Below are 27,910 nucleotides of genomic sequence, written 5' to 3'. Positions count from 1 at the left end.
GTGCCTGTAGCGCGCTGGCTTCAGCGGCTCCCAGAGAGTAAGGTGGAAAATACAGGGATTTCGGCGCCCACCCACCCACCAGCCCGCACACACACGCACGGGCGCGCGTCGCCTCCGGTTCTCAGCGCTCCTCTCGCCGTATCTGGAACTTGGCATTGGAGATGGGGCAGTTGCGATGCTCGCTGACTCCGCCGTGTGCCTAGCGCATTAGTTGGCTTGGCGGTCCCCGCGCCTGCAGCCGGCGCGCTCCGCTCACGGCGCGCGGCGCATCTGCGGGGACAGCGCGCGGCGCGGCGGGGGAGGGGAGCGGCCGAGCGCGGGGCGGGGGCGCGGGGCTGCGCGCTTCGCCGCTGGGGACCCCGGGACGCCAGCGGCCGAGCCATGACGGACGCCAGCAACAGGAAAGAGGGCTTCAAAAAATGCCGGAGCGCCACTTTCAGCATCGATGGCTACAGCTTCACCATCGGTGAGAACTTTCCGCCTTCTGTCCGACTCCCGGCTGGGGCAAACACCCTTTCCGGTGGCGGCGAGGGTCCTTTCTAAGCGAGGGGTCGGGGGTGGTCAGGGGTAGGGCTGGGCCGCGAGCTCCTTGCCAGGCGGGAGCCCCGGGGAGCGGCGACAGGGCCGGAAAGTCGCGTGTGTGGCCGGGTCGCCGCGCCCGGGGCTGTCCCCGCGGCGCCCCTCCCGCCGCTCTAACCCGGCGTCCCGCTGAAGCTGGTTTTCAGGATCACACCTTTCTGAACTGCTCGATTTCCTTGCTGTGATTTTAGTAACGCAAGCCAGGACAGGAGGGATAGAGACTGGGATGAAGACAGAGAGCTGGAGATAGAAATATGGAGAGAAGGAAGTCAGAAAGCGACAGAAAGACGTGGACATGATGGACGCTAAGACAGACAGAATGACAGAGACATCTGGACACAGAGACATTAATGGAAACGCCTAGACACCAGGTCAGAAATACAGAGACAGAGACGCCAAGATAGAGACTAATAGACAAAATGACAGAAACGTGGAAACAGTGATAGAAATAAGAGAGATGCAGAGGCTGAGAGAGAGATAGATTCAGAAAGAGAGATTGAATGATAGTTTCTACAAAAGTTGAAACAAGGAGAAAGGAACACGTGGAGAGAAAGAGATGGAAAGGAGAGAGGGAGGGAAGTGGGGGAGAGAGAGGCAGAATGCAGGGAGGGAGGGATGTATCATGTTACTGAAGTATTTGAGAAAAAGCTGTCCTTTGGACTCACAAAGGCTCCCTGTTTTCTTTCCTTCCCAAACCCAAGAGGGGTACCAGCGGGGGCTGGAGGTAACTTCACCACTATGAGAGGGAGCAGGACCACAGGGCTGACCCTTGGAGGCTGAATTTGAAGAGATCAGTTCTTGTTACTTTTACTACTGTTCCCATGCTGTTCACTGTTTTGAGACAACTGGTCCAGGGATTGCCTCCTCATCTTCCCAGGAGCGGGGCAGAGCCAGGGAGGCTTCCTCTCTGGAATGTCAGAGTTTGGAGAACAGCAGGGCAGATCCAGGTGCCAAGGAGCAGCATTTCTACTTCTGAGTGTGCTCAGGTCACCGTGGCTTTAAATCTGAACTTAACTCCAAAGCCTTTGAAAATGAGAGGTATGTTAACTTGCTTTTTTGGTGGGCTGCACCTGCTTGGAGGGGTAGCAGGAAATTGCCAGGGGCCAGAAGAGACCTATGGAGAGGAGCTCATCTCTGGAACACTTATGCTCCTGATGAAGTGGCCCCAGATTTCTGGGGCATGGACTGAACACGTTACTTGCAGAATTAAGTCTAAACTCCTTAGCCTGCTTCTCAAGGCTCTCCATTCTGGCTTGAGCTTGCCTTTCCTGCTTCAACTGTCACTGCGAATCCCACCCCTCAGAGCCTTTGCTCGGGCTGATCTCTCAGCCAGGAGTGCCATTCCTCCAACTCTGCTTTGAGAAATCTTGTCTATCCTGGCTCTCACTTGCCACCTCCTCTGCTCTCCTTCCCAGTCAGAAGGAATTTCTCCCCCTGCACTCCCCTTAGCCTTGTAGTCCTCTGTGAGAGCTCACACCTTGTCTTGAATCACTTATTTTGGCACCTCTTGCTTGTCCTCCTTGCAAGACAAATTCCTTAAGGATGAGACTGTGTCTAATTTATCTGTCACCCTCTAATGGTGATGGTGGCTGCTTAGCAGTTTTTGCAGAAATGAATTAAAGGTTGTCAGGGTCAAAAGTGATTCATTAAGAGGCCATTGTCATGTTAATATTAGTTTTCTTGAATCTGGTAAGAAAACTTCCAAAAGTAATTCTTTTTTTTTTAAAGGGGGTGGGCAGAGGTAGCTTTTATTTTATTTTATTTTTGTGAGGAAGATCAGCCCTGAGCTAACATCCATGCTAGTCCTCCTCTTTTTGCTGAGGAAGACTGGCCCTGGGCTAACATCTGTGCCCATCTTCCTCCACTTTATGTGGGACGCCGCCACAGCATGGCTTAACAAGCGGTGCCTCGGTGCGTGCCCGGGATGCAAACCCGGGCCGCCAGCAGCGGAGTGCGCGCACTTAACCACTATGCCACAGGGCTGGCCCCCAAAAGTAATTTTTAACTTTTACCTGGTAGTTCCTGTCAGATCTTATCTTCCAAAAAATGTGGCTTCTAAAACCCAGGTTCACAGTGTGGTCTTCACCCTCCCAACCCCTTGCCTCCTTTTGCTCCTACCTCACTGGAAGAAATGGTCTGGCACATTGGTATGGTCTGCTGCTCGGAAGGGACCTCAAAAGTGAGCTGGTTGCTTCCTGGTGAGAGAGCTGCCAGCTTATTTCAGATCTCTGGGCATTTATTCGTTCACTCCTTTCTATCTGTCCTCCTCCTTCCCTCTCTCCTTCAACACATGCTTATTGAATTTTATTGTATTAAAAGATACAAGTTAGCACAATGGCAAACATTCAATAAACGGTAATTGTTGCAATTATTCAAGGCCCTAAGCTAGTATCATGGAGAGTTTATGAAGATAAATCAGACTTAGAACCTGCTATTCAAGGAATTTATGCTCTTGGGGTGATGTGATATGTTCAAACATAACGTTTTACAAAGTAGAAACTAGTAAGTTCCGTAAGAGATAATTTAGGCCAATATAGACATTTTATAAAACACAGATAATGAAAAAGAAAGAAGAAAGTCACTTGTAATTTTATCACCCAATGATAAATATTATTAATATTTCTTGTATATACTTCTAGTACTTTTTTGTATATACACAATTTTTTCAACAAAAATGCAATCATAATGTTTGACAATCTGTTATTTAATGTCTTATTAGTTTATTTTAATATCTTATTTGTTTCATGCTATATTTAAGTATTTATTTAATCAGTCTCCTATTGCTGGTATTTAGGTTGCATTTAATTTTTGCCATACTAAACAATGAAAAAAGACTAAATCTTTTGAGTACACACGTGGATACTCTTGAGGATAAATCTAGACGTACAATTGCTTGGGCCAAGACTATGTATATTTTTAGGGATTTTAAAAACATATTGCTCAACTATTCTCTGGAAATACCAACTTACGCTCCCACCAGTAATGTATAAAGGTGCTCACACACTCTCATGAGTACTGGACACTATAATTTAAAAAACAGTTGCTGCTTTGGGAGGTGGAAGGTAGTATCTCAATTCCACATGTTATTTCACTCCTTTTGTAAAATTGCCTTTTTATGTTCTTTGCCTGTATGTTTTTCCTCTGGGGATTTCATCATTTATTTTTAATTTGCAAGTACTTGTAATGTATGTAATACATATTAATTATACATTCAAGTGATATATTAATTATACATAATATATAATTATTATTATATATTAATTATGTAATATACTTCATATTACATAATTACTATATATTAATCACATAATATTATAATTAATATATATCAATAATATACATTACATACACATGTGTACATACATGTCTCTCTGTGTGTATATATACGTGTGTGTGTGTATATATATATGTGTATATATATATGTATAATTTGCAAATGCTGTCTGTCATGTACGTTACAAATATTTCTTCCAAGCAGGAGGCTCATATTCCTGCAACATCAGTGTGTGGCAGTTAGGACTTGCTCTGAGAACGTATAGATGTCTTGTAGCGGACACCCATGCTTGCCAGCTTGTCACATGGTTTCATCAGGGTGCAGTAGGTGGACAGTCCCCCTCTTACCATGGAGAGAGGAATCGTGATGAGATCCTGGTGGCCCAGATCTCTCCTTTCCTCAAGTGTCGACATTCTGTCGTTAGGAATCACCTCCTTTTCCAGTCTGTTAATTATGCAGAATTTCCAGGTCAAAGGACTTGACTAAAGAAATTCATGTTATGGTACTGGTGACTCAAAAGATTCTTACCAGGGGAGGCCTGTCTTGGGGGTTCTGCAGGAGGGGAGGCATAACCCACTACTGTGGCAAGGTCAAGAATAAAGTTTCCTTGGAGGGCTCCTGACAAAACCTCTCTGCTGAATGGACATTTCTGGACTGAGGGAAGGCATCCACTGCTGGTTCAGACTGGCAGGGAGAAAACTTCAGCTGTGATTTTCCCCTGCAGTGCTACTCCCCAGGTGGTGTGTGGACACATGTGGTGCACTTTTGGTAGTCGCATGCTGGGGCCTGGGGACAGGCTCTACAGACAGTTAGTGAGCAGAGGCCAGAGGAGTTCAATGTTCTGCAGCATAAGAGACAGTCCTGCATGGAGAGGAATTGTCCTAAACACCAATAACACCCTCATGGGGAAACCCCGTGAGGGTTCCCTCTGACATGGAAGCCTGGGGCTCCTGACCTGGCCTACGCCCTAGCTGCAGAGCCACTGATGGTCAAGGCTGCACTGAGAACAGTCATGCGTAGCTGTCGGGGGTGGAGCAGGCACTGAGCTAGGTGCTTCACTCAGCTCATTCAATCGCCTTTCACAGCAACTCTGAAAGGTATCTGTTATGACCCCCATTTTAAGAGAAGAAACTCCTAAGACTCCGAGAGGAAGTAATTTGCCGGAAGTCACAAACTAGGAAGTGTCCGAGTTGGGCTCAGACCACATCTGCCCTGACTCTACAGCCCAGGGTTTGTCCCACACCATGCTGCCTCCCACAGTGGACTTTGTTTCTGCCCGAGCTTTGGGCCCAGCCATCATTGTGATGAAGAGAGATCTAGGAGTTTGTCAGGTCTGCAGAGCCAGTGCAGGCTGGGGCAAAACCAGGAAGAGAGGGACTGTTGTGCAGGTGGGGTGAGGGGGAACGCTGCTTCTGGGAGGAAGATCAGGTTGAAGACACAAGGCCTGTTGATCTGCCTGCCACGGGGGCTGCCTGTTTAGTCCATGCTCTCCCGTGTCCCAGGGCAAATGGTTGTGTGTCCTCTTTATAAAATTTTCTCGGGTCGTGAAATCAGGTATGTGGTCAGGAGGTCTTGGAGACAAGACTATGAGGTTGAACATGTACCACGTCCAGAAAGCACTGACTGTCCTCGAGCCTTTGTGATTTGAGAGTTCCATCCCTGGGAAACCATTGAATTTATGATTGTAGCAAGTGATTATACTGATTAGCATTAATTGAAGGCCATATGTAGAAGTTCAAGTGTGATTTGACTCTGGTGAGGTACTTGTGAGCTAGTATTTGAATATGAAATGAATGGTTGTGGGGGGAGTTGCAATATCATTGTTTTCTAGAAGAACTTTCCTTGTCTTCTGGGGTTTGGATATCTATTTGGGTTTGTATTAAGTGGTTTCACAGATTCTTTGTCGTAAGGCTGCCTGAAGTACAAACACACATCCTCCCCACAAAGGTGAAGTATGTCTGAAAAAAACAAAAGCACTTTTTTTCTTGGGTCTCACTCAATCTCTTCTGGTACTCCTCACCACTCCTCTTACAGATGAGAAAGCAAGGCTCAGGGAGGGCCCTCATTTTCCCTTCTCCCCTCAGTGATGACCTCCAGGGTATCAGAAGGATTTGGGTGAAACCATAGGCTGGGAGGATGTGAAGCTTGTGGGGTGTATGGCAAAGAAGCTGCTTCCTTCAAAGACGAACCTGGTGGTGGTGTGGAAAATTCTAGGCCTGCACTGGAGAGGTGTTGCTAACAGAGAGATGTGTTTCCTGTAGCAACTGCCACTGGCTCCCTTGCCCCTGTGTTTCTCTCTGTGGGGTTGTCCCAGAGGAGCAAAAACAAGGGGACTCTAGACAACAATTGGAGGCCCAAGGGGCTGGGAGTGAGGGTTCCGTGTCCCACCCTTAGACTACTGGGAGCTGGGAACCCATGCTGAGTGCAGGAGGTCGGCTGGCGGATGCTCCTCTCACAGGGGTTCTGGGGCAAGCAGGGCTCCATGGGTGGCCCAGGCCAGGGTGACTTGGCTGCATACACTGGGGGTATGACCCACTCTCCAGCCCAGGCAGTGAGGCCCTGGCCTCCCTTGGTGCATATGGCTGAGGACTTTCTCAGCCTAGACTGGTCTCGGGATTCTCTTGGCTGAGTGTCTTGTTCTGCCTTCCGTCTGCCTGTTTGTCTGTCTAGGTGGAGGCAAGACCTTTGGGCATTGTTTGCTTGGTTGGGGGTGATGGTTGGGAGCAAAGAACTGAATAAGGATCCAAGGCAATATTCTTCAGCCACCTCCCAGTACCCATTGACCTGATTCCCTCCTCCTCCCCCCATCTCTGAGAAGACTGGCGCAGAGTGAGGTGAAGCGGGGTGTAAAATGAGGGGTCGTACAAGCTGGGGCTTGAGGTCTGTGCTCTGGCACTCATCTCCTCCTCCCCCCACCCTCCCCCTATTCTGCACCTTGGGCAAATTACTCTTTGAGCCTCAGTTTCCTCATGTGTTAAATGGGGAGTGTGATCCTTAGTTACTGAGCTGTGGTGAGGATCATGAGGTTATGCATGAAAAAATTGCTCTGTCAACTCTAAAATGCCATTAAAATGCTTCTTGTTAACAGAGAAGACTTAATACCAATTAAAACTTGCACACCCCTCCTCACAGCATTTGCACTTCAACAAAGAGAAGCTGGCCTTTAGCTTGAGGAATGAGGCTCTCATAGTGGGGTTCTGACTGTCAGGCAGCAATTGGAGTGCACGGTTTGGTTTAGGGATGCGTGTCAGCTGTGAGGTTGCATTTATAGTGGGAAACCCTGGGCTTTGGAGTCACACAAGGACTTATTGTGCCGGCCAGGCAAATGAGTTAGCTTCTCTGAGCCTCCATTTCCTTCTCAGAAGAAATGGGATTAGAAACACTTTTCTTGTGGGTGAACCACAGCCAGGGGAGTGAAGTGCTGTGTACAATGCCTGGCTGTCACACTGTGTGTGTTTGCTCAGTGTCACTTTCCTTCACCTGAAATCATACTGTGACTAGAGCCGGCTCTTGCGGGAGTGAGTGAGGGTTGGTGGTGTGATCCTGAGGGTTTGTGGGTACACTCTGGGGTGGGTTCAGAGGTGGGTCACTGTTGGCCTGTGCTGGTGTGGGAGTGGCCGCCAGGAAGCCCTGTACAACTATGATGGCTCCTGACACCAGATGAGAACAAGAGCAAAGTGTGCACTGGGTACCCTTCTGCCCTCACATGGGCTGATGCGCCTCCCGAGGCCACACAGTGCACCTGGCATGTCTACCCAGCCTCTGTGGACCTGGGTAGAACAATAGGTAGAGTCCCCCTGGGGTCATGGGGAAGTGGAGGGCAGTAGGGAGAACAGCACTGCAGGAATGACCATCTGAGCCTGGTTTGGGGATCTGGCCTGGGACACAGAAGGAAAATGGGACCAGGATGGTTAAATTGGACTTAGTAGAGTCTGGAATATAACAAGCAATGGAGTTAGACACTTGGGGTTCAAATTCTGAATCCCGTCTTTCTCCTGATGTGATCTTAGAGAGATGGCATTACGTGGCTAAAGTTCAGTGTCCTAAGCTGTAAAATGGACATCATAAATAGTATCTACCTTGCTGGGTTGGGAAATTAAATGAGATAATGATGGTAGAGCTCCTAGCAGGGCTGACTTACCCACTGGACACAGTAGGCATAGTGGCCAGGGCTAACAATATTTTTAGGAGCCCACGAAAATATTTTAATTTTTTAAAATCAAAATAAAAAATGGACTTTTAGGTTGAATAAAATGTTTTAATTTATGATATCAATATTCTTCAAACCAATGCAATCCTAGAGTATATTTAAAATTTTTAAAAATTATTTTTTATGGAGGAAAGGGCCCACAAAGATAAAAGTGTCTAGGGCCCATGAAAGTCATAATGTGGCTCAAGCTTGTAGTACAGGGCCTGGCATATACTAGGCATTCAAAATTGTTTGCTATAACAAAAATACCGTAGACTGGGTGGCTTATAAACAGCAGAAACTTATTTCTCCCAGTTCTGGAGGCTGAAGTCCAAGAAAAAGGCACCAGTAGATTCAGTGTCTGGTGAAGGCCTGCTTCCTGGTTCATAGATGACTGTCTTCTCTTTGTCTCTTACAGGTAGAAGGAGGGAGAGATCTCTGTGGGGTCTCTCTCTTTTTTTTTTTTGAAAAGACAGTGCAGTATTTGTAAAATATGTAAAGAAGATATAACAGACATGATTCTTATTTCCTTATAATATCACTAAAATATATAAGGCAAAACCCCTGAGAAATGAAAAAAATTAGTTGAAATGTAAGTTTAGTTATTAATCAATACAGATTATCATATAGCATTATTATATATAAAGCAAAATTCAAATTATTAAAGCACATACCTTTTTGTCCAAACCTTCCTAGATAACATGGATAGAGTTTATACTATGACACAAAGAAAAGCCCAGTATTTTAAAAAGGCTAAACCTTCAATCATTATCTTTCTTTTTGATATACTAATTTTACTTAAGCCAATTTATCTTTAAGAATAAAGAAAACTTACTTTTAAAAAGATGGTACAATATGGTAGAAAGAATGTGGTCTTTGATAAAATATCAGTTCTACTCCTGATTCCTTTATTTAAAACCTTTGTGACCTTGAAGTAATCAATTAATCTCTGAGCCTTGGTTATCTCATCTAGCATTTAGGAATGACAAAATGCAGTTCATGAGAGTTTTTCTCTGAGGATTTCAGAGAGTTTCATGCTATTGGCATATATATAATAAATATATGACAATTGTATCAACATTATCATCATTAACATTAACAAAAGTTTATTAACATCATGAATATTTTTACAACTATTACACAAAAAGTTAGGAGGAAGGATAATCAGAAAGTGGGATATTATTAAGTATGTTATAATTCTGTCATGTGATGAAATATATAGCTAGTAAGGAGAATATTATAAAGAGTTTTAAAAAGTCTTTGAAAATGCACATATTCCTTCTAGCTTATTCCCAATATAACATTCTCCTGCAAAATCAACGCCTCCAGTACATTAACTTTCCTATTTCCTATTCCCTTTTATCTTCATTTACCTTCATATCCTAGTTAGATTCTTTTTTTTAAAAATTTTTTGTTTATTGCAGTAACACTGGTTTATAACATTGTATAAATTTCAGGTGTACATCACTATACTTCTATTTCTGCATAGATTACATCATGTTCACCACCCAAATACTAATTACAACCCATCACCACACACTTGTGCCGAATTATCCCTTTCGCCCTCCTCCCTCCCCCCTTCCCCTCTGGTAACCACCAATCCAATCTCTGTCTCTATGTGTTTGTTTGTTGTTGTTATTATCTACTACTTAATGAGGGAAATCATAGCGGTATTTGACCTTCTCCCTCTGACTTATTTCACTTTGCATAATACCCTCAGTGTCCATCCATGTTGTCACAAATGGCTGGATTTCATCGTTTCTTATGGCTGAGTAGTATTCCATTGTGTATATATACCACATCTTCTTTATCCATTCGTCCCTTGATGGGCACTTGGGTTGCTGCCAAGTCTTGGCTATTGTGAATATCACTGCAATGAGCACAGGGGTGCATGTATCTTTACGCATTGGTGTTTTCAAGTTCTTTGGATAAATACCCAGCAGTGGAATAGCTGGATCATATGGTAATTCTATCCTTAATTTTTTGAGGACTCTCCATACTGTTTTCCATAGTGGCTGCACCAGTTTGCACTCTGTGGGGTCTCTTTTATAGGGGCACTAATCCTATTCATGAGGGCTCCACCCTCATGACCTAATCACCTCCCTAAGGCCCCACCTCCTATTACCATCACATTGGGGATTAGGTTTCAACATTTGAATTTTGGGGGGACACATTCAGTCTACAGCACTATTGTTATTGGAAGTTATTAAACATTTGCTGAATAGGCCCTGTGGAAAGGCAGGGGGAACCATGGGGGAAAAATGCACAGTGTACTGGAAAACACATACTGGACTCAGAATTGGGGGATGGTTGTTACTAACTTGCTCTTTAATCCTGGGCAAGTCACTTAACATGGGCCTCAGTTTCTCCATCCGTAAATGAATTGGTTGGGTAAGGAAATCTCTGTGGTGCCTGCCACTCCCGGAAGGTTGTGAGCTTTAGGCCCTGAAGGCTACCGTAGCTTTCGCAGAGCTGGACGGTGCAGGGGAATGGCTGAGTGCGGCGCACCAGGGATCTCTGGTGAGAGATTCTTTGCAGAGTTCAGAGCGAAGCAGAGGCAAATTGGATGTAGGACTAGTGAGGGTGCAATTATTCTTGAAGTAGACTAGATTTTGTGTACTGTACAACTTTGTACGGTAATTCTTACTCACAGTTAAGTTTGATAATTTCTGAGCGAGACTCAAGGAAGGAACCAAAGGCAAGTTAATGTGTAGCTGCCTGGGCCTTCCAGCCGTTTCATCTTTATGATATCAGATCCCAGTGGGAAATGGGGGCCTGGGTGGAGATTTCCAAGTGTCTCTGCTTGCCTGCAGGGTTAGCTTCTTTCTGCTGTGATATGAAGACTTTATATCTTCAATTCATGTTACTAGGTTTGTTTGTTATGAACAATAAATGTGATAGTAGATAATAGTTATGGAAGCACCTAGCATGAGTCCTGCTTAATAAATGCTTGCTGGATTTGAGAGGCAGTATGTATAGAGGTTAAGAGCATGGATTCTGGAGCTTGACTACCTTTTGAATTTTGACTTCACAGTTTATTAGCTGTGTGATCTTGGACAAGTTACATAACCTCTCTGTATCTCAATGTGTTCATCTGTTAAATGGAGATAATTATATTACCTGTTTCCTAGAGTGTTGGAGGGTTAAATGAGTTAATGTACATCAAGTACTCTGAACAGCATCTGATACATAGTACGGTTCTATATGAATGTTTGTTATAATATTATTTCCATAATATTATTATATATATTCATAATGATAAATTTCCATAATAATATTATTATTGTTAATGTGAAAATAATAATAATAATAACCAGCTCTGAGTTCTTCCTTTTTTTGTGTGTGAGGAAGATTAGCCCTGAGCTAACATCCATTGCCAATCCGCCTCTTTTTGTGGTGGCAGATCGGCCCTGGGCTAGCATCCATGCCCATCTTCCTCCACTTTATATGGGACATGGCCACAGCATGGCTCGACAAGTGGTGCGTCAGTCTGCCCCCGGGGTCTGAACCTGCGAACCCCAGGTCGCTGAAGCGGAGCGCACGACCTTAACTGCTGTGCCACCAGGCTAGCCCCTCTGAGTTCTTCTTGATCACCCACTCATGTGTATTGTTCCTTGAAAAGCTGTAAGGATGACCTTGGTCTTCTGCTTTCTGTTGTTCAAAATTGGCATGTCCTGCCAAAAGGCATTCACTTTCGTGTCCTTGGACATTGTGTCCCAATGCTGTACAGTTGTCTTGACGAATCCATGGTGGATCTCCAAATGTTCCCATCTTCTCAACCAGTTAATCATCTTTTAGGATTTAGTGTGTCACTTGTGATGCCTTTGCAAAGTGAGTCCCTGGCTGCCAGGCCATTTTTAGATGGTTAGTTCTCCTACGCCAGGATGCTAGTTGGAAAGGAAGGTGATGCAGAAGACCTGGGCTCTAGACCCACTTCTGGCACTTCCTGCCCCTATGACTGTGGGGAAGTCCCTCATTTGTAAATGGGATAACACTTCCTTCTTTGTTGTGTTCTTGAGAGAAGTCAATAGGATGAAGAACGTTAAGAACCCAGCACACTCTAGATGCCCCATAATTGGTAGCTGTTGGCTGTGATGATGGAGAGGCTCTGAAATCAGGGAGTGGGCAAGTCTCCCAGACTCACAGCTGCTTCCCTAGATGATGTTCACCAGCCCGCCCCCTGGCTGCCTCCAACAGCCCCTGACCAGCCACTTATGTCAAGTGCTGGCACCGCTGGCAGCTGCAAGGCTGTCTTTAGGATTTCCGACCAGGCTGGGGATCTGGCGTGCCTACCTCACCCCAGCTGAGTGCTTCCAGCTGGGTCTGGGTAATTGGTGCCAGCTGCTCTGGGGAGAGCTGGTTGGCACTTCCTGTGCTGTTTGGCAGGCAGGCTCTGGAGTGTGGTGGGAGCTTGGCCTGAGAACCAGGCCTTCCCCAACGGGCCCTGGGAGGGCTTGGAGGCAGAGTTGCTGGAAGTTGGTCTTTACTTGTTAGAAGGGGGTATCTGCTGGACAGTGATCCGAACCACTCAAGTCTGCATCCATGAGTATTAGTCCATGTATGCTGCTGCCGAGGTGAGTTTCTCTGAGAGGAAGTCAAGTTAATCGATTTGCTGACTCCTGCCTTTTCTCTCTGCTTCTCCAGACAGCTATTCTTTCTCTCTTCTTGGCATGGTGTGGCTCAGGTGTGATTCCATGGGCTTGGAGAAGAAAATAAGACAAGGATCAGCTATCTTGGACTTGTATCACTAGTAACTATCAGCATTTGTTTAGCCTTAAATAAAGGGCTTTTTGTAGATGGTATAAGTCAGCTTTTACAAGTGAGGTTACAGGTGGAGCAGTTACCGATGAGTGAGGGTTTCAATGCAGGTCTTCAGAGTTCAGGTCCAGTGGTCTTCCCTGTTCTTTTATTTTTATTTTTTGGGTTGGAATGTTATCTTGGACTTGCTGAATGAGTACATTTTATTCATCTGACATCCTGACTATTGGAGATCATCTCGAAGAATTATTGTGGTGTATGAGGTGGAAAGAAGATTCCTTCTTTACTTTTGGACAAACCAGAAGTTGAATTGCTGAGCTCTGGTGCTTGCCATTTATAAGATATCTGACTACTCTCTTTACCTTTCTGAATCTTGTAAAGTAAGAATAATAATATCTATATACAGTTATGACATTTATAAAGTGCTGGCCCAGTAATGAGACCATCCAGGTGCTTATAACTCTTAGTTCCTTTCCCTTCCCTTTTTTCCTTTCTTAGTTCATGCCAAATCAGAAGGTATTTTGGCTGGCTTAGATGTTCACCCTGCGATCACAAAGTCTGGGAACCCTCCAGCCCTTTGCAAGCTTCTTCTGTCTGAAAGGCCTCAGGAGAAAGCTGGCATTGTTTTACTCTGACTTTTGGGCACAGGGAGCCCAAATGAACACAGTAGGATTTAGGCAGCAAGTGGGAAAGTGGATGGATTTCTATTTTAAAGTCATTAGTTTACAATGTCCGAGAAAGGCTCATTGTGTCTAGTGACTCATCTTTCTTTAACTGTTGGAAGTTACTTTAGATTTTCAAATTTTGTCAAGTCAGTAAGTGTTGAAGGGGAATCCAGCGTCTCTTAAAGAGGGAACCACCAGGACTCTGAGCCGAACCAGATCCCAGCCATGTGCTTGGGCCCCGGGGAAACCCAACTTGCCAACAAGATGCCTTTTCTTCCTTTCTCATCTGGATCATTCGTGAGGCCAACTGTTTAAGACAGTGAAAAAAGTTTAAAACATGCAGAATTTGGGCCCGTTGTGGAAGACTGTAAGCCTGGTCTTAGTGACTGTTTCAACAAGGCTGTTTTTTGGGGGTGATTATGCAGCTGTTATGCAAGCTGTTGCCCCCCTGTTGATGATGATAATAGGGTTTTACCATTTGTGAAGCACTTTCCGAAACATCAACTCACTTGATTCTGCAAGAGAATCACGAGCAAGAGAACTGTCAGCAGCTCCACTTTACAGGTGGAAAAAAACCGACTTGTTTCAGAACAGTGACTCAAATCCATTTTCTACGTTTCAGAAAGCTCAGGCATGTGAAGCGAAAATCTGGGAACCTTCTTAGATTCTTTTTCCTGTATCTCCACCCCCACCTCATCTAATTAGTCATCAAGTCCTGTAGATTTTCTACTCTAAACTTTTTCCTATTCATACTTTTCCCTCCATCTCTCCTGCCTTAGTTCAGACCCGTTCTTCTCTCACCAAGTCTATTGCAATATTTCCGAGTGGTCTCCCTACCTCTCAACTTGCCTCCCCTCCAAACTCTCTCAACACGGCAGCTAGAATGTTCTTTTGGAACACACAACTGATCCTGCTGCTCTCCGGTTTCAGGCTGTCCAGTAGCTTCCCATTGCTTGCAGGATCAAGGCCACATTCCCAAGTAGGGCTACAGGCCTTCCATGATCTGGTCTTTGTTTTTCTCTAGGCTCATACTTTGCAGTGACACTGCCTGCCCATGGATTGTAACCATTCATTTAGCCTTTCTTTATGGAGTGCCCACCACACGACAGCTATTGTGTTAGGCACTATGGATACCATGTGAGTCAAACTGACTAGCCCACAGACATTAGTGGTATAACTGTGCTACATCCTCTGATGGAATGGCCAGGGTGCTGTGGGAGTGCCCAACAGTGGGATGGTGCCTAGTCTGGGAGATTGGAGTGGGCTTCCCTGAGGAAGGGGGTGGTGGGAGGAGGTGGGGGAGCATCCAGGTGGAGTGGACAGCCTGTGCAGAGGTCCTGTGGCTGGAGGTGGGTAGGGGAGGAACATGGATCAAGAATAGGCTGGAGAGGTGGGCAGAAGTTCTGGTAGTCCAGCTGAAGGGTTTTGGTCTTTTTCCCAAGAGAAGTGGAAGGCAACTAATGGTTTTCAGCAGAAGTGACACGATCAGATTCGTGTTCACAAAAGCACACTCTCACTATACTGTGGCAAATCAGTCCCTGAGTGTTTGTTGACTAGCCCTACTATTGTATAATAACTAGCCACTACTGTGTGTGTGGCATCCTTCCTCTGTATCTGAGCCTTCCTGTGTGCTACTGAGTATTCATTCTCTCTTCAGAACTAACCAGAGAAACTCTCAGGCTGCCAGAGAGGCAGGTGGTCCGTGGGGGCTGGAGGCTCTCTTCATTTTTCTAATTGCTTAATTCATGTTTTAACAAAATGAAGATAGGATTATTAATTTTATTTGCCCTTGAAAGTGATTCGTATTCATTTTAGGAACTCAGGAAAGAAAACCTCATTATCCAGAGATGACCTCTGTTAATATTTAGGTGAATCTACTTCCACATTTTTCTCTGTCTTAGGTTCCCGTAATATTCTATTGCAGTTTTACATTTAAATGGGATCATACATGTTGTTCTATCACTTGCTTTTTAAAACTTAATTATATGTATAGACATTTAAAATTACTCTCGCTCTCTCTCTAACTTAGTGCCTAAGCCCTCCTTTGTGCTCATCTTGGCATCCCTAATCCTGATAACCCCATGAGCCAGGTGAAACTTATCCGAGGCGACATTTCACAGCATGGCCTGTTTGGACAGTGCTGTCTCACCAATTATACACACACATTTTATATGCAAACACACATACACATACATCCCACATATTCCTGTTCTCTCTCTCTCTCTAATTGAGCATCTGCTATTTGCCAGGCACTATTTTAAGGGCTTTGAAAGTACTAGCTCAATGAATTCCCCATTTTCTTTCTTTCTTTTTTAAATTATTTTATTGGGGTGACGTTAGTTTATAACATTGTATAAATTTCAAGTGTACATCATTGTATTTCGGCTTCCATATAGGCTGCATTGTGCTCACCACCAATAGTCTAGTTTCCATCCGTCACCCTACATATGTGCCCCTTTATTTACCCCTTTTGCTCTCCCCCCAACCCCTTCCCCTCTGATAACCACCAATCTGTTCTCCTTCTGTGTGTGTTTGTTTGTTTATCTTCCACATATGAGTGAAATCATATGGTGTTTGTCTTTCTCCTTCTGGCTTATTTCACTTAACATAATACCCTCAAAGTCCATTCATGTTGTCACAAATGGCACGATTTTGTTTTTTTATGGATGAGTAGTATTCCATTGTATGTGTGTGTGTATATATATGTATATACACACACACACACACACACACACACCACATCTTCTTTATCCATTCATCTGTTGATGGGCACTTAGGTTGCTTCTAAGTGTTGGCTATTGTAAATAATGCTGCAGTGAACATAGGTAATTCCCCATTTTCTAATGAGGAAACAAAGATACTTCCCCGGGGAAGTAGATAGACATGGACTTGAATCCAGGGCTTCTGAAGCTAAAATGGTTATGTGTGAGCCTGACCCTGCATGGGAGATATCAGAGGAAGGGCTCTTTGTACACCTGTGGGACATGCCTTTGGTAAAAATTCAAAGCACTTCTGGGACATCCAACATCTCCTCTTAGCATCCCAATGAAAGGGTTTATGACCTTATATGAGGGAGGCAAACTGGGTGTTCAGCTCTTAGGACCAGAATGTTTCTTATAGTTTATTTCAACTGAAAGCTCAATCGGTCGCTCATTCCTTCATTCATTCTCTTGCAAACATTTGCTAGGTGCCTGTTGACTGCCCTGCAAATATAAGGAGACATTAGACAATTTTCTCATTCTTGAAAAGTCTGAATTCTTGTGGTGAGACTAATGTTAAAAAAATAATGTCCCTGGCCCAAGTGTTGTTTGGGGGATTTATAAAGGATGAGGGTATCACAGGGGTAGGAAGGTTGCACTGCTTGCAGGAATCAGCAAAGGCTCAGACTCATTTTTCCCTGTCTTGGTTTGTCTTCCCCTCCTTCCTTCCCTTCCCTTCATTCAGTTTTATTGAGGTATAATTTACGTACTGTAAAATTCACCAATTTTAAAGTACAGTTCATGATTTTTAGCAAATTTACAGAGTTGTGCAATCATCACCATGAATAACTACTTCGTTGTTTTATTTTTAATAGTGCCCATTATACTGATATATATACATTTGTTTATCCGTTCACCAATTAATGGACATGGGTTATTTCCATTTTTTGGCTATTATGAATAATGCTATAAACACTCATGTATAAGTCTTTGTGTGGACATAGGTTTTCATACTCTTGCGTAGATTCCTAGGAGTGGAATTGCTGGGTTGTATGGTAAATGAATGTTTAACTTTTAAGGAACTGCTAAACTGTTTTCCAAAGTGGCTGCACCATCTACATTCTCATCAGCAATGTATGAGAGTCCTTGAACCAAGTTTTAAAGAAGTAGGAATCAGCAAGATCAGTAGTTTTCAAATACTGCAGGGGCAGGGCTGGCTTCATAAGAACCAAATAGAGACCTTGATAAAGATTTCTGGGCCCCACTATTTGGAGATTCTGATTCTAAAGTTATGGGATGGGTCCCAGGCATGTGCATTTTTAGAAAGTTCTCTAGGTAACTCTGATGTGTGGCCTTGTTTGGGAATCACTGAACTGGCTAAAATTGAGGATGGGATGGGCAAGGGAGGGATTTTGGGAACATTCTAGGCAGAGAAAACGGCATGTATAAGAACAGCGTAATATGTGCTTGTAATGGTTAGCAGTAGGAGTGGCAGGAGAGAAACGCTGGTCAAGACCTAAGGCGAGGGACAAATTAATTCATTCACCTATCCATCTAGTTTTCTGTGAAAAATTTTTAAGACAACTAACTTTTTTTGTGTACCAGGCACTAGGCTCAGAGCTTTATATTTAATTTTCAACAACCCTTTTTACTCACTATTATTCTCAGTTTACAGGTGAGGAAACTGAGGCTCAGGAGATTAAGTAATAGGGCTGGGACTTGAAAGCAGGTCTGTCTGGCTCTTTCCATTATGTCAGTTTGCGTCTACTCTGTGCAGGGCACTGTGCGAACAGGGTCTTGGGATTTCATATTCATCGTAGGAGAATTCATTATGCATTCTAATATTGCAACTGATTCTCTGGCTTGCTGTGCAATCACTGCTATTTGCTCTTCTTTTCTGTGGGTTAGAGGTGTATTAGATTTTCTGTAATGGAAATGACAATATTTAAACGTTCTAGGGAGGTGCAATGTAAGATCCCGTAGTTAAACGCCTGAGGCTTTAGTTTATTTCTGCTTCAGTGAGAGTCCTCTGGCTGCTTCTTCCCTCCTGGTCCTTGTTGATCGAAGTTGCATTTACTGACTGTGCTGACACTTGCCCCTGGACCTCCGGTGGCTGTCGGTCTGAGCTCTACAGAAGTGGGAGATTAAGGCCCTCTGGAGGAGTTGGAGTTCTGTGGTAGGGCTGTTTTCAGTGTTGGATGCGTGATGAAGGGAAACTTGTAGTAATTACCGAACAGATGCCCTTAATGAGGTCTCTGCTGGATTTCCAGCTGGCAGTGAGAGCTCTGCATCAGGACAGGAACGTTGCAGTCACTGGATCATTATGTGACATCACATCTTCCCCCTTGTTGTCATAGCAGCTGTAATCATCCCACTGAAAGTGTCCCTCAGGGTGATGACAAGCCATATCTTTTTCCATTAATGGGAGTCCATGGTGCTTTCTTCCATGCTAAGGATAAAAGGAACTAGCATATTATAATGTTTGAAAGAAGAAAAGGCTTAATGATTTTCAGCATGATATTACTACTATTGTTGTTATTATTTTGACAATTATTATGCAAGTCGTACATGTTGATTGTGAAAAAATTTATAAAATAAAGATTGGCAAAGAGAACACAAAATCCTACTTGTAATATCCTCACGTACAGAGAATTGCTGTTAACATTTTGGTAAATATGTTTTTTCCGCTTGAGTTTTAACACGTATGTACATTCATTATTATTTTTTCAAATATGGAACCATTACTGTATTGTTGTTTCCTTTTTTCTCCTACCTAACAATGTATAATTAATATCATTTCATACCAGTAGTCTTCAATAGAGTTTTTAAGGTACCGTGGTTCACTTAGGTGGTTTCCACTGTGGGATGTTTAAGTTCTTTCTGCTTTCTTGCCGTTGCAAATACCACTCAGTGACTATCATTGTTTCTACAGCTTTATAAATCCTTTTTGCCTTAGGATAAATTCTTGGAAGTAAAGTTGTTGAGTAGAAAGAGCTGAATATTTTTGAAGCATTTGAAATATATATTCTCACCCCCTCCCCCAATGTTGAACAAGTTTACAATTCCACACATAAAGTATGAGTTTGCCTGTTGACCCTTACTTATATTGGATCTCGACTTTTAAAAAAGTTGTAATTTGATAGGTCAAAAAACGGCATATAACTCTTCTGTTAATTTATTTGATCATGTGTAAGTTTGAATCTTTTTTTCTCATGTGTTGTTTCTTTTATAAATAGCATCTGTATTTCTTTTTATAAATAGCATATTTGCTTTTCTATTGGGGTGTTCTCTAATTTATATAAACTTTTTATATATTAAGGCTATTAAACTTTGGTGATATTTGCTGCAAATAATTTTCACCATTTGTAAATATGTCTTTTAACCTTGTTTGATGTTCAGGCATTAAATTCTAAAATAAACCCTTTTTTTCCATTTATGGTTCATGGTTTAGAAAAACCTTCTACATTGAAGGGATTATGAAAATATGCATCAGTGTTTTTATCTAGTCCTTTATAGTTTTATTTTTATAAAATCTTTAATTGAAGTCTTTGAATTCATCTTAAATTTTTTTTGTGATGAGGTAGATAGAGATTTAATTTTGTTTCCCTTCTAAATTTATCCATTTTTCTCTGTACTGATTTAAAACATTAGTTTCATAATAATGTCACGCACACATACATACACACATTTATGTCTCCTTTTGGAATTTCTACTCCATTCTTCTATCAGTCTTTTCCTGTGCTAATGTGATGCTATTTAATTATTGTGGCTTTGTGATAACATTTTAATATTAAATATGACAAGGCTATACACATTCATCTTTTTCAAAAAGTTCTTGGCTAATCTAATCCCCTTATTGTGCTTGGGGCATACTGGTATGCATTACTCCCAGTCCAGTTTCCTATTTCCATAGGCCGTTACCCGATAAGTTCTGTTCTACTAAATTGACATCTTCTGTCTCCTCCCATTGCCTGATTCTTTGGCACTCTGAACATGGACAAGCCATAGTTACCAGTATGCATTGCTATCAGGGCTCATCCTGATGGTCTATTGCCTTTATCTAAGAGGAATGTACTGTGTTACCGTCAAGTCTCTTCTCACCCACATCAATATTGTATTTTCTAGAATTTGTGGTTTCTGCTTAGATTTGGAAGAGGTAGGGGGTGGAGTTGGGAATGAAGATAAGGGAATAGAACCTGAGGCTGAGAGGTGAAAGGGGAAGTTTGAAGCATCTTTCTTTCTCTCAGTCTCTCTTTCTTTGGTCTTGTGGTCTCTGTTTCATTCATCAAAGCTAGGCTGTGTCAAGGGCTAAAGTTTTAGCAGCTGTTGTTTTAATCCAGCGCCATCTATTCTATACTCCTCATCAGTTACTCCCAGCTTCTGGTATTGGACTGTGGTCAGTTTTAGTTTTGTTAGGACTTTTTATCTTTTTCTATGCCTTCATTGCTATTAATGAGAACTCAGGAGCATCTGCATTGGGGACCTGTGACTTTATACCATTTTGGGCCAGAAGCATCATATTTTATTTTCTAAGACTTGTATAAAATTTTTTAAATGCCTATTGGCAATTTGTGAAGACTTTGTAAAAGTGAGATTTATAGAGGATTAAAAAAATAGCTGTTCATATCTGAATAGTGTCATGTGTTGTTTATTGTTGGAAAACTTGGCACGTATGCAGTTTTTAAGTGATGTGGAGTGTAGGGATTTTTTTTTTTTTTTTTAAGAATGAGTCCAGGAGCAGAATAGTGAACAATTGTTTTATAAAAGCCAGGCCTTTGTTCTTTCTATGCTAACCAAAGCCTCATTTCCCAGTTCTTTCTTCCTCCAGTGGTAGTAGTAGTGGTTATAATAGTAACTGATGTTTGTTGAGTAATTCTTGTGGACCAGATACTATGTTAAGGCTTCATATGTAGTAGCTCATTGAAACCTCACAACAACCCTGTGAGATAATGATAATTATTGTTATTTCCACAGAAAGGTTAAATGATTTGCTTAAGATCCCAGAGCTTACAAATGGCAGAGCCAGGTTTGGAATCCAGGCCGTCTGGCTCTGGGGCCTCAACTCCTAACCATCACATAGCACTGTCTTAAAACAGCTGCCTTTCATGTGGTTACCCAACGTTCTCCTGGATCCTGAGGTTCCATTTAACCCCTAACTCTAGGATTTAATGTCTGTTTGCTCTTGCGTTAAAATGCCTCTGCTTTGTGTTAACAGACAGCTGAAGATGATGTTTGGGATGTTTAAACTTTTTCTCTTCCTTGTTTTTTGAGTCATGGTTAGATACCAATTAATATCTCGATGAGAAAAGACACATGCTCATTTAAGTCCTGTTTACACTGGTTTTTGTGAGTTCTAATACTTTATTTCTTGTCTTTGCTTCACTTTGCTTTGCTGTAAAATGAGGCTGATAATAGTACCCATTTCTTAGGGTTACAGTGAAAATGAAAGATCTAATAAATAATCTACGAGTATAATAAATAATCTAAGAGTACTTAGAACAGTGCTTGGTACATGGTAAATGGTCAATAAATCTAGCTATTATTGATTTTATTAGTAGTATTATTGTAATAAAATTTTCTACTTTCATTATGGCCATTTATACCCCAAGTAAATGAAAATATGTTTGCATTTCCACAAACTAGATGTCTTGCAGTTCATAGTTACGGTTTGCCAACTTGACGAGCTGTCATCTACAATTATAGAGTCTTACTAAGTGAGCATGATTATGTATCATGTCATTATGTCAATGAATTTGCTGGATGTTTTTACCCATTGCAAATGATATCTTGTCTTAGACATTCAGTTAAACTCAGGAACAAGTGATTTGTCAGCTCTCTGTGGTCCTGAGGTTTGAGAGTGCATGTATAAATGGACCACAAGGAGCTCTACACTTAATTTCGTTGCCCTCCCACCACCACAACCCATTCCAGGAGCTGTTTGCAGGGGTAACGCAGGAAGATTTGTGACTTTTTTGTTTTGTTTTCTCCAGTGTTCCTGCTAACTTGCAGGTAGTCTTAGGTTAGAGACTGGGATACAGAAAGGGGGTTTGGAGAGTTTTTGTACGAGAGATGGCTATAGTCAAATTGAGCTCTTTTCCTGCTGCTGGTATTTCTGTGTTTGATGCTAAACTCTTACCCTGAAACATGTTTTCAGGTTCACTGGCTTTCTCACTTTTTGTTCAGCAAGATTCAATGACAAGGACAAAGTATGGGCCATGAAGAGAGAGTGTGACTAGTGTGACTGGCTGTGCAGATTATGTGCCTTCAGGAGCTAGCATGAGCCTGTTTGGCTTATCAGACCCACTGACGTCAATGAGAGCTGGGCGGGGGCATCCTGCAGAGTCTTTATTTAGAAGTTTTTTTTTGTTTTTCCCTCATTTTAAACTCTGAAATACATGTCAAGGTGTTCAAGTTCCCATCTGATGAAATACGAGAGCTTGCTTTCTTTGCTGGCAGTAGAAAGGGTATTAATATGGAAGTGGACCAGCTTTTCTTAGAACTTGTAGCATGCTTATGGAAGCACCTTGGAACTTGGGGTAAAAAGTTCTGGGTTTTAGTCCTAGAGATGCACATTTAACTGCATGACTTTGAGAAATAATTTCTCCAATCTGGGCTTAAATTCTTTATCTGTAAAATCAGGGAATTTAATTTGATCAGTGGCTTTTAAACAGTTCTGTAGAATCCTAGGGCCTGGTAGAGGTGCTTTAGGAATCGCACAAGTGTTTGATTTTCAAACATCAGTTGTAAAATATAGTTTAACCTTGTAAAAAACCATTATATTTTTTCTTTTGTTTTATTAAATATACAAATTTCTTGAACACATCAGCAATTGTAAAGATGTTAATTTATGTTGCAAGATTAGCTATTTTTCTAGTGGAACTTAGAAAAAAACTTCTTTGTTTCAATTTATTTGAAAAGTATCCTGAGATTGCAGCATGAGTAGCAAAGCTCATCTAGTTCATCCCTACTTAGAATTAACAGAATTTTCTGGATCCTGTGTAATCAATACATGACAGACGAATATATTGGATGCTGAAGCTAATATAGTGCACAACAATCATCCTTAACCCCCAATTTGAAATTTTCACATCCAACAAAACAACATCTAATTGATCTCATTGACCCACTTTATAATAAATATAAAAGTTTTCACTTTTAAATAAAATTATGATAATTAAATATTATATCCATATTGGGGTTTGTGTAAAATTCCATTTGAATAAAAGGTTTGCTGCTAAAAATGTTTGAGACATTGTACTAGATGTTTCTAAGTGTCCTTCTAGTCTAAAACCCTCTTAAGAATTTAACTTGAAGTTTTCCTGTTGTCCTTCGGTGTATGTTCGTCACTAAACAATCCTCCATTCCCCTCCTCTATAATGAGAAAAGTGCTCATGTCATGTATTGAGATCTCTAGAAAAGAGGCAGCAGAATCAGTTGATATTCTGAGTACATTATTCTCCTCAGGAACCCAACAAGATGGTGATGCTAGGAATCAGTGTTTTTAGATTTGGGACAATTTCACATTTGATTTCTGTGAACTAGGCTCCCACCACAGTTATGGTGTCGACACAACTGATTTTGTTAACAAATCAATTAGCTTCATGCTGACTGTGGACACAACCATAGCTGCAGTGCCCCCACAGGTGGGATGTACTAGTCTTTGAAGGCAAAATTCAGACATCACTCTCTGGTTCTCAAGGATGGCCTTCTCTGACCATCACCATGCTCATCTGTCCTGCTGACTGAGCCCTGAAGTGAACTCCGGCTTACTAACAAAGAAATGCGAGGACCCACAAAGGAAATCCAGTGGGTTCTGAAACTGAGTTCCAGTTCTCCCTGTGATGACACTATGTCCACTATGGCTAAGGAAATAGTTGTGGGATGACCTGTGTCCTTTGGTGTAGCCCCAACATACTTTCAGAAGCACTATAATTACGGGAAATTCTTGGTTTATGTTTATGCATTGGCTCAAAGCACAGGAGCAAGACTTTATCAATTAATTTTTATGGATGGCTTTGCTCTCCTCTAATATGTTTTGCAAAATGCTGGCTGCGTACTTCCCTGGTTCATGGGCCTCACTATGACAGGCTGTACACTGTCAGCCTCTGACTGGGCACCCTTTGCCCTATGTCTATCATTGCTGCTACTGTAACTACTGTTCTTTTTTGCAACTATTATTTGAGCGCTGTACTGGAAGAGTCACTTCCTGGGTATGCTCCAAGCTGAAGTAGATTTGTCCATTGCCAGGTGTTAGGGCATTTCCTATTTAATAACCTGAAACGCCCCCACCCCATCTCCATCTTGAAGCAGATGCTTCAGAGGTTACTGATTAATTATTCCATACCAAATATCATAGGGTTAACTAAGCATATGGTAGATGCTTAATAAATACCTGTTTAAATTAGAGCATGGGCCTGTATCCTTTTGCCCAATGTATTCTTTTACATTGTTACATTTGACATATATGCCCCATAAAAATAGCTTTGCAATTCTCAGCATTTGTTCTCCAGCTCATCACTTAATGGTGGCATATGGTGGCCTCAGCAGTTATGCCCTTAAATCTCATTGGCTAGAACTAGGTCACATGCACACTCCTAGACCAATCACTGGCTTTGTAGAAGGGAACTGTCCTTATTGACTTAGACCAATCGTGAGTCATTCCATGGACTGGGTCTGTTCCATCCAAACATAATCAGGATTCTGTTTGCTGCTCTTTGAAGGGGGAATGGCTGTCGGTTAGACAGCCAAGAGTGTCTGACACAGGCAACCTAACCCAGAATGCTTTGCTGGTTGGAAGTCAGGGTTTTTGCTATATAATAAATCTCACTGTAGGCTTTGAGACCCTATTGATTTATGCAAATAAGTGTTTAGAATTTTCAGAATTTACATAAATGGGAGAATTACCTCTTTGTTGGTTCAGTGCGAGGTAACTTATTTTCTGAAATTTCCTTGTGAAACAGGTGGGTGTATATGTATAAGATCTGGTCTCCTGGGATGTTTGGAATGTTTGTCCTGGATATGTGAGAATTTAATCATTTCTTAGTCCAGGACAGGTCAGTCAAGCTGGGTTATGAGGGCTTCCACTGAGACTGGGCCTCCTCCTGCTCCATGTGCCTCATTATTCGCTGCTGGCCCTGCTGTTCTTTCAAAACCGTCTGGCTAGTCTCCATCCTTCTGGTTGATCACAAGGGGGCAGGGAGAGCTATCTAAGTTTCAGGGTGCTACATTGCTACACTCCCCGATCTACTTACCCAAGCTAATGAGCATCTTCATTTCTCAGGCATGGTCCCTCCCAGGAGGAGATGCTGCTGGGGTGAACAGGTGAGACAAAGTAGAGGCAATTTATTGGCACTTGTTGCAACTAAACCAGTGGAAGAAATGACAGATCTGCAGCACTCACCCTGGAGGTTCTCCAGCAAGAAGGCCCTGTTTATCTCCTCAGATTCTTCCCTACATCACTTCATCCTTTATGTGCAAGGAAAAGTCCTCCCAGATGCCTCCACACACATTCTCCAAGGTGGAGCTAGATAGACCACAAGAGGCTGCACCTCTGCACCACACAGAGAGGTTAAGGGACTTCTGCTAAATGGCAAAGCTGGAATTTGAATCTGGATTCCACCCACTCCATAACCTGTGCCATCTGCACTGTGTGTCCCCATGTACCATAAGATTGTTGAACAAGATCTTGAGGATCATGGCACCCATCCCCCTGCCTGCAGGCTGGGGGTGCCTCGGGTCTTGAGGCCAGGTGGCATCTTGGTTACTATTCCTAACCAGGTCCTTATATGTGGAGTTTCAACTTGTCATGCATACAGTTCTTTCCTCAGGTCAAGCCGCTGGAAACCAATCTCCTTGTCTAAAGGCCTTTGGGGCACCTTGATGGGTGATATAGTCACATTTGAAATTAGCTTGACTCCCCCAGAGGTCTTTCATCTCTTTCCTTTCTTGACTGTGTCTGTATGTATTTTCTTATCTAATAATCCAGTGAGAAAGCATTTTCCTGGGCCTCCTAACCTCTTGGAGTTTTCTTTTTTTTTAATTACCTAAGTGGTACTTGATTATTGTGAAAAGAAAAAAAATTAGAAAATGCATTTGCTTGAAAAGAAGAATTAATTAAAATCAGTCTAAATTCCACCACCTGGAGATAAATACTGTTAGATTTTGTAGTGTTTTATTTTAGATTTTCTTACATGCAAAATTTGCATATAAAATAGAATTGTAATATATATATACTGTTTTGTGCTCTTTTTAATTGTGTAGCCTGCTTTTATTGCTTGACAATACATCCTAAACTCCCTTCCATATGAATACATATACAGCAGCCACATCATCGTTTTTAACAGGTGCACATTGTTCCAATATACATTTATTATAGTTTAACCAAGGTCTTGCTACTCAAAGTGTGGTTTGTGGGCCAGCAGCCTTGTCCTCATCTGGAAGCTTGTTAGAAATGCATAATCTTGCTCCTAACCAGACCTACGGGCTCGGAATCTGTAGTTTAACACGACCCCCAGATGATTCGTGTCACATTAAAGTGTGAGAAGCACTGAGTTAACACGGTCTTCACTGTTGAACATTTAGGTTGCTTCCAGTGTTTGAACTGTAAACAGCACTGTGATGAACATTTAGCAGGCATTTTTAAGGAGGTCTCTATATACTGCTACTCTCACAGCTGTCTTGACGACATGAGTTCAGCAAGCTCGGATGACTTGTGTTTTATAGCTCACTGCGTCTTTCAGGTCTCATGGGAAAGAATTCACAAGACATAGAGGTTCTCTCCAAGTCAGAATAACTGATAATTTATTACCAGGGCTGCTAGCTGGTCCTGCCACCTCTCTCGCCCCCTCCCTGACCAGCATGCAGGAATCCTTTCACACGCATGCGTTTGATTATGAGGGGGTGGATAGGGAGGGGAGGTCTAGTTCAATGTGATTAATTAATGAAAAGCTGCATGTTATCTGAAATGTTATATGTTATCCTAACTGCATTTAAATACTAGACTCATTTTTCCCCCTCTCAGTGAAAGGCTTGAATTGAAATCATTGATATTAAAAACAACCTAATGAATTTCACTGTAGGCAGTTTTTCCTCATTTTCTCTTTGAGCCTCTCTGTGGGAGATCAGGCTCATTAGTCTCTTTTTCACACTTACCCAGTCAACAAATGTTACTGTGCACCAGTGGCCTTAACTCTTTGGGGACAAGGCTAGGTAGAAATAAATAAATGTAGAGCACCTACTTAAAATTTTTTTTGTTCTTTTACTGTAGCATTTCTTGTATCATCTATGTGCTATGCTTTATATGTGTTATTCAATCCTTCCATCGCTCCAGGAAGAGCGGTATCATTAGTCTCATTTTCTGGTAGAAGAACTGGTGATTTGCCTGTAGCCGTGGGGTCAGTATGTGGTGAGTCTACAGTTTAAAGCCAGGTGCTGTCTCCAAACTCCACCTCTCCTGCAGTCCCCAGTCCTGCCCCTGCCGTCACCAGAGGGTGCTGAGCAAGGCACCTTCCTAAGCCTTTTGGGAAAATGTAGGGATGAACCATTCAGAAACTTCAAGACTGAACTGAACTTAAATTCCTGATGTCAGGTCTTACCCTAAGTACCCCAGGGCCAGGTCTAGGAATGGGCGTCCACAGTTCGGGCTCCGGCCTGGTGAGGCCCTCATGGCCCGGTTGGCAAACCTGGAGGAGGCTGCTGCTTCTCTGACCTCCCTGTGACCACCACATCTGGTGCGCTTGTCCCGGCA

General features: G+C 42.6%; 1 protein-coding gene across 3 annotated transcripts in view; it reads left to right on the top strand.

The window, feature by feature from the left end:
• The first annotated feature begins 381 nt into the window (after positions 1 to 381).
• PDE1C (phosphodiesterase 1C) overlaps positions 382 to 27,910 on the top strand; it is a 506,252-nt gene continuing 478,723 nt past the window's right edge. For 2 of the 3 annotated variants that reach the window (XM_004418849.3, XM_014785896.2), the window contains exon 1: positions 382 to 466. In XM_004418849.3, the coding sequence (XP_004418906.1) occupies positions 382 to 466 (85 nt within the window). Of the gene's footprint in view, positions 467 to 1,459; positions 1,618 to 27,910 lie in introns of those variants that run through there. The other variant, XM_087429336.1, reaches the window with a different exon arrangement.

The sequence above is a fragment of the Ceratotherium simum genome, chromosome 1 (genome assembly GCF_057802395.1).
Source record: "Ceratotherium simum simum isolate JZ-2026a chromosome 1, ASM5780239v1, whole genome shotgun sequence".
Taxonomy (NCBI): domain Eukaryota; kingdom Metazoa; phylum Chordata; class Mammalia; order Perissodactyla; family Rhinocerotidae; genus Ceratotherium; species Ceratotherium simum.
Note: the sequence above shows the minus strand (reverse complement) of the source record. Positions and strands in the feature narration are given on the sequence as shown.